Source organism: Bolinopsis microptera, chromosome 11, assembly GCF_026151205.1.
Source record: "Bolinopsis microptera isolate Bmic1 chromosome 11, MBARI_Bmic_1.0, whole genome shotgun sequence".
Classification (NCBI taxonomy): Eukaryota; Metazoa; Ctenophora; class Tentaculata; order Lobata; family Bolinopsidae; genus Bolinopsis; species Bolinopsis microptera.
This window is the reverse complement of record NC_087082.1, coordinates 17,033,386-17,041,491: the sequence shown is the minus strand read 5'-3', so window position 1 is coordinate 17,041,491 and position 8,106 is coordinate 17,033,386. Positions and strand designations below refer to the sequence as shown.

Below are 8,106 nucleotides of genomic sequence, written 5' to 3'. Positions count from 1 at the left end.
TACCATCTGTACTGGTTCGTAGTGTGACAGGGTGTAGTGTGTGTTACTAACACACTGTATCCAACCTAGAAATATATTAAAAATTATACATGGAACACTTGATTTGATACGTGTAAATATCGTGCGAATAATTACGTTTAAGATTAAGGATAAATAATTCTGAAAGTTTCAACTGTAGAAATACCTTAATTAACCTATTACATGTAATCTCATTTACCTGATTCTATTTCCTCAGTTTGATTAGCAATATCTTTACAATCCTCACCATCACTGTCTTGTACATCTTCAGTATTTTCATAAACTTCTAGCTCTTCTTTAGAGCTACTTGACTCTTCAGTATTCCTCTCTTTAACAAAATTATCTACAACTGCTTTTATTTCAGCACATTCACAATTTTCAGATACAGCGGCAAGGAAGTTGGTTAAATCATTCAAATAAGAGGGAAAAGTACGGCTGAACTTCTGAACATCCAGCTTCTGTAAAATGTACAGAGAATTCTCGTCCAATCCTTTACATTTCAGGGTTAAGGAAACGTAAGTTATAAGACAATTGCTAATGATGTTCAAATCATTAGCAGCAATAGCTAAGGACATATCAATCCGACGTTTGGGAACCTCAGAAAAACCAGCCATGTATTTCTGTAAAAAGATAAATCTTCCATTTTCACCGAAAGTAACATTCTTCACAAAGCAGCTGACATATCTGCTGTCTTTCAGATTATAATGTGCCCTGCTAGCAATCTCAGAAGCAAATAACATCTCTTCGTACGAGTTGTTCTCAAACTTCAGTACTTCTGCTTTATAAAACTTCAGACATCTCTTAGTCAACCAGGACACATCAAATACATGTGCCATCTTATTCACTTCTTCAAAGATGTCTTTCTCCAGTTTATCAACTTCACCAGAGTACATCGCTTCAACAAAACAGTCGACTGATGGTTTTGTGAAATCATCCACCTCAATAGACGACTGAAATGGGCCAGATATTAATTAATAAGTTTAACTATATAAGTTAAACATCGCCTAATAGAAAAAATAAATAAAAGTTTGATTGTAAGAATATTTCAAGCACATAATTGTTCAGTCACTTAAACACTGAAAGTATCGTCCTGCTCTTAATATTTTTACCTGAAACAGGTTGGTGGTCAGCTTGTCAATAACAGGACTGTTGTAGGACATGATCATGGAATTAGTTCTGATTTCTTGTCCATCTCTCAGCTTCAGAAGCAGATTTCCGTGTACACGAGAGTTGATGTGTTCTACACCAAAGTTGGCAGGTACTTTAATTTTTGGAGCCATAACGTAGCAACTGCTAAAAAGTAAATTGCGAGTTTAAACCATGTAGAATTAAAGGCTATAATTGATAACTGTAGCGTGTAAAACATTCCGAATTTAATAATGTGTATAAAAACAATTGGTAACAACCAAACAATAAAAAGGTGCTATTCATTCAAAAAGTCGTGAGGAAGAAACAAAACAATAGAAATAATCTTTAACATGCCATAACAATACTCAATATCAAAGTGACTGCCAGCTTTTTACAGTTCAAAATTTGAAATATTGCTTTAAAAAAGTTATAACATTAATTAATCTCGTCGTTAAAAACAAAAAGAACATTGAGATAAATCACATAAAACTGATCTCAGTTGATAAATGAGTTGAAAGCTGGATTATGTGTATATTACAAGTACACTGTGTATACACTGCTCAGCTGGTAAATAAGATAACACTTAAATAATTCGGAAAGAATTTCCAATAATTATAGTTTAGAGGTCATATCTGCCTAATTTACATAAACTAACTGCCTGTTTTTAAAACAAGTATATCACTATCATAATATTTAATGAGTTGTATATTCGTGCACCTTCTCAACCAAATCTGGTGACTATTCTCAGAACCTGGTGTGTAGTCAGTAGCAAAGTTGAAATTGAGAACTGTCACTCTGTTACACACTATCTTTAGATGTGTAGAAGTTTTGGTTATTATCCAGTGTTTGAGTTTATCAGCTGGTACATTATTTAGAAACTGTGTATTGACATTGTATACAGTCAGTACACAGTCCTGTATCAGGAGTACAACCCCTGATACAATAACTCCACTGATTGGTTTTAGCATCTCTATAAATCAGAATTTTATCCTCACCACTCCCACCTTCTCCAGATAGAGTATAATACACTTCAATACTGTTCGCTGACTCTGTAGTGTTAGTTATCATCTGTACTGGTTCGTAGTGTGACAGGGTGTAGTGTGTTTTAAGAACACACTGTATCCAACCTAGAAATAATAGATTAAATATTATACATGGAAGTTGGAACACTTGATTGATACCTGTTAATAACGTGTCAATACTAGTTTTTACTGCCGACTAAGTAACTATTAGTTACTACTAGTAGTTATTACGTTTGTTTAAGACTAAAGAATTGCGAAAGTTTAAATTGTAAAATACCTTTATTAACCTATTACATATTATATCATTTACCTGATTCTATTTCCTCAGTTTGATTAGCAATATCTTTACAATCCTCACCATCACTGTCTTGTACATCTTCAGTATTTTCATCAACTTCTAGCTCTTCTTTAGAGCTACTTGACTCTTCAGTATTTCTCCCTTTAATAAAATTCTTTACAACCGCTTTCATTTCAGCACATTCAGAATGTTCAGTTACAGCGGCCAGAACTTCGCCTAAATCATTTAATTCCGAAGGGAAAGTACGGCTAAACTTCTGGAGATCTAGTTTTTGAAGCATGTACAGGGAATTCTTATCTAATCCTTTACATTCCAAGGTTAATGAAATATAAGATATGAGACAGTTGCCGATAATGTTCAGATCATTCGCAGCAATAGCGAGGGACATATCAATCCGACGTTTGGGTAGCTTAGAAAATCCAGCCATATATCTGTGTAAGAAGACAAATTTTCCATTTCCACTGAAAGCAACATTCCTCACAAAGCAGCTGACATATCTGCTGTCTTTCAGATTATAATACCTTCCGGGAATTATATCCTCTAAAAGTCTCGGACACTGAGAGCTGATAATTTGCCGATATATCCCGCAAGGGAAGCCAAGGTATTATCAGCATAGACCTCAGACTGGCTGGCGGCAAGTTGTAAAACAAATAACACTGGCGTTCTATATATTAGACACTATATTGTATCATGCGCACGTATCGGATTACACCCCTTCCAATCGGAGAACCGGAAAATATTATAATACATAATACCTCCGGTTCTTCGGGCCGCAAATTCCCTCCAGCAAGCTGTCGGGAATTATCAAGCGGAGCCCGAAGAGCCGAAGGCATTATTATATTATAATGCGTCCTGCTAGCAATCTCACAAGCAAATAACATTTCTTCGTACGAGTTGTTCTCAAACTTCAGTACTTCTGCTTTATGAAACTTGAGGCACCTCTTTGTCAACCAAGACACATCGAATACATGTGCCATTTTGTTTACTTCTTCAAAGTTGTTTTTTTCTAGTTTATCAACTTCGCCAGAGTAAAGCGCTTCAACAAAACAGTCGACTGCTGTTTTTGTGAAATCGTCCATTTCTAGCGTAGACTGAAATTGTGCAGGGTAATAATACATTTTACATTCATAACCGGACATAATTTAGAATCGAATTGTCAATTCGCATTGAAAAGTAGCGAATTTCATTATACGAACAGTATTAAATATTTTACCTGAAACAGGTTAGTGGCGAGGTTTTCAATAACAGGACTGTTATAGGACATGATCATGGAATTGGTTTTAATCTCTTGTCCATCTCTCAGCTTCAGAAGCAGATTTCCGTGTACAGGAGAGTTGATGTGTTCTACTCCAAAGTTGGCTGGTACTTTAATTTTTGGAGCCATAACGTATAAACTGCTAAAACTTAAATTGTGATAATGAAAAAAATGTCTAGTTATTTTGATTTTAGTTTATCAAGTTTTAATGTTAGTAACAGTTAAATACCAACTTTGTTAATAATTTTAGAACAAGACTGTTTTATTAATTAAGTGTAGTTCAGTGTTCATGAATTTGCATAGTATTTTGATTATTTGAAAAGAAAGCTCACAATATCATTGAAAGAATCTTAATTTATTTAAAACAGTTTACTTACATAAATCTAATACAAAAAGTTAACTCTCAAAGTGACCTGTAAACTTTTGGATTTTGATTGTATGTACTATACATATTACATAATGCTTAGATAACATAATATGGATCATGTGGACAACATGTGTAAGTACCAGTCAGCTATATTCACTTACAAATAGGTAATAAGGTGAACATGCTAACCATTAAAAAGATTGCTCATCAAGTTAATAAAAATGGACGTTACATTTTTTTGCTTAAAACAGAAAAAAACTGAGATAACTGACTAACCCTAACCAATTAACATTAACTGAGTGAAAAACTAAATTGTGTAAAGTAAGAAGTGTGCACTGGTCAGTTTACTTGAAACGAGAATTAATTAATTAAAATATTTCCGGTGATGATTGTTCAGAACTGTATCATAATTCATGCAAGACTAACACATTGTCTCCAAATAAGTAAATCATTATCATCATATTTCCGGAGTTGTATATTCGTGCACCTTTCCAACCAAACCTGGTGACTATTCTCAGAACCTGGTTTGTAGTCAGTAGCAAAGTTGAAATTGAGAACTGTCACTCTGTTACACACTACCTTTAGGTGTGTAGAAGTTTTGGTTATTATCCAGTGTTTGAGTTTATCAGCTGGTACATTATTTAGAATGACATCCGGAGTACATCCCCCAATAAAATAACTCCACTGATTGGTTTTAGCATTTCTATAAATCTGAATATGTTTCTCACTACTACCACCTTCTCCAGATAGAGTATAATACACAAAAATACAGTTCACTGACTGTGTAGTATTAGTTATCATCTGTACTGGTTCGTAGTGTGACAGGGTGTAGTGTGTGTCACTAACACACTGTATCCAACCTAGAAATAATAGATTAAATATTATATATGGAACACTTGATTTGATACCGTGATACGTGTAAATAACGTGCAAATAAATACGCATAAAAGTATAAGAATAAAGAATTGTGAATGTTTAAATTGTAAAATACTTTTATTAACCTATTACATATTATATCATTTACCTGTGTTTATTTCCTCAGTTTGATTAGCAACATCTTTACAATCCTCACCATCACTGTCTTGTACATCTTCAGTATTTTCATCAACTTCTAGCTCTTCTTTAGAGCTACTTGACTCTTCAGTATTCCTCTCTTTAACAAAATTATCAACAACCGCTTTCATTTCAGCACATTCAGAATCTTCAGTTATAGTGACCAGGAAGTCCGTTAACTCATTTAACTCAGATGGAAAAGTACGGCTAAACTTCTTGAAATCCAGCTTTTGAAGCATGTACAGAGAATTCTCGTCCAATCCTTTACATTTCAGGTTAAAGGAAATATAAGTTACAAGACAATTGCTGATGATGTTCAAGTTATTCGCAGCAATAGCGAGCGACATGTCAATCCGACGTTTGGGTAGCTCAGAAAAACCAGCCATATATCTCTGTAAGAAGAAAAATTTGCCATTACCACTGAAAGTAACATTCTTCACAAAGCAGCTGACATATCTGCTGTCTTTCAGATTATAATGCGCCCTGCTAGCAATCTCACAAGCAAATAACATCTCTTCGTACGAGTTGTTCTCAAACTTCAGTACTTCTGCTTTGTAAAACTTCAGGCACCTCTTAGTCAACCAGGACACATCGAATACATGTGCCATTTTGTTTACTTCTTCAAAGATGCCCTTCTCTAGTTTATCAACTTCACCAGAGTACAGCGCTTCAACAAAACAGTTGACTGCTTGCTTTGTGAAATCATCCATTTCTAGCGTGGACTGAAATTAGACAGGATATTAATTTAAACCAGACATAATTTAGAATCGAATTGTCAAATTTACTAATATGATTATAAATAATAAATTTACTAATATAAATAATCTTGTAAGCATTGAAAAGTAGAGAATTTCACTACATAAACAGTATCAAATCTTTTACCTGAAACAGGTTGGTGGTGAGCTTGTCAATAACAGGACTGTTATAGGACATGATCATGGAATTGGTTATTAATTTATTTTACATAAAAACCAGACATAATTTAGAATCGAATTGTCAAATTTACAAAATAATTTTGTAAGAATTGAAAAGTAGCGAATTTCACAATATGAACAGTCTCAAATCTTTTACCTGAAACAGGTTGGTGGTGAGCTTGTCAATAACAGGACTGTTGTAAGACATGATCATGGAATTGGTTTTAATCTCTTGTCCATCTCTCAGCTTAAGAAGCAGATTTCCGTGTACAGGAGAGTTGATGTGTTCTACACCAAAGTTGGCAGGTACTTTAATTTTTGGGGCCATAACGTAGTGACTGCTAAAATGTAAATTGCGAATTTAGAGCCCGCAGAATTAGAGACTATAATTGATAAATGTAACGTGTAGAACATTCCGAATTTAATGATGTGTATAAAAACAATTCGTAATAATCAAACAATAAAAAGGTACTATTCATTAAAAAAGTCGTGAGGAAGAATAAAATCAAAACAATAGAAATAATCTTTAACATGCCATAACAATACTCAATATCAAAGTGACTGCCAGCTTTTTTCAGTTCAAATTTGAAAAACAAAAAGCACATTGAGATAAATCATCTAAAACTGACCACAGTTGATAAATGAGTTCACAACTGAATCATGTGTATATTACAAGTACACTGTGTATACACTGTTCAGTTCACCGAAAGTGACATTCTTCACAAAGCAGCTGACATATCTGCTGTCTTTAAGATTATAATGCACCCTGCTAGCAATCTCACAAGCAAATAACATCTCTTCGTATGAGTTGTTCTCAAACTTCAGTACTTCTGTTTTATAAAACTTCAGGCACCTCTTAGTCAACCAGGACACATCGAATACATGTGCCATTTTGTTTACATCTTCAAAGATGTCTTTTCCAGTTTATCGACTTCACCAGAGTACAGCGCTTCAACAAAACAGTCGACTGCCGGATTTGCGAAATCATCCACCTCAATAGACGACTGAAATGGGCCAGATGTTAATTAATAAATTTTACCATTTAAGTCAAACATCTAAAAGAGAAGTTTAATTGTAAGGATATTGAAAGCACATAATTGTACAGTCACAAATTTTATTGAAAATACCGTCCTGCTCTTAATATCTTTACCTGAAACAGGTTGGTAGTCAGCTTGTCAATAACAGGACTGTTATAGGACATGATCATGGGGGGGGGGGGGGGGGGGGGGGCCAATGGCATAAAATGGCATAAAATGGCATAAAATGGAGACTTTTTCTATGGAGAAAATGGAAAAACCCATGAGTAATTCTCCATTTTCTCCATTTTATGCCATGAATTTTTTCTTCGAAATTTCATCTTTAACACCATTTAACACCTAAATTGGATATGCTAACATGTTTATTTACGCTTACTAGGGGCGTAACAAGCTTATGAAAGCTCATAGTAGGCTACTAGATGCTTATACTAGGTTAGTAGAGGCACACTTCAGGCAAACTCATAATTACTCAAGCCTAGTGTAAAGTTATTTCTACAGGGTACAGCAGGAGTGAGTAATAGGGGAGAGTAATAGGCACTGAGAAGTGAGACCTACATCCTCGACAGTCGAAACAAGCTCGCACTGCAAAGGGGAGGCCTGCCTTCCGAGATCGCATTACCAGGGGGAAGCCTCGAGTCCAAATTTGTGTATCGAGGGGTAGGTGCAGACTTCGATAAACCGAAAAACCAAAAAGATATTTTCGGCTTATAATGAAGAGGGTAGCATGAAACGTGGAGAAAAGTGGTTTTTAGAAAAACTTTGAAAAATTTTGACTTAACAAATTTTCGGCCCGAGTCATTCTCGATACGTACCTCTCGTATCGAGAGCTCCCGATTCCGAGCTTGTGTTGCAAAGGGGAGGCCTGCCTTCCGAGATCGCATTACCAGGGGGAAGCCTCGAGTCCAAAATTGTGTACCGAGGGGTAATTTCTAAGTCAACATTTTTCAAAGTTTTTCTGAAAAACACTTTTCTCCACGTTTCATGCTACCTTGTTCATTTTAAGCCGAAAATATT

The 8,106-nt window shown here is 34.9% G+C and overlaps 1 protein-coding gene across 1 annotated transcript; it reads right to left on the bottom strand.

Annotated features, from left to right (window-relative positions):
- Positions 1-1,663: 1,663 nt before the first annotated feature.
- LOC134823212 (uncharacterized) lies at positions 1,664-6,401 on the bottom strand. The gene is made up of 3 exons (XM_063834608.1): positions 6,213-6,401; positions 5,113-5,863; positions 1,664-2,273 (listed from the first exon to the last, which is right to left on the bottom strand). Exons 1-3 carry the CDS (start codon positions 6,381-6,383, stop codon positions 2,014-2,016), a joined length of 1,182 nt encoding a protein of 393 aa, XP_063690678.1. The 5' UTR covers positions 6,384-6,401; the 3' UTR covers positions 1,664-2,013.
- Between the last annotated feature and the right edge of the window lie 1,705 nt (positions 6,402-8,106).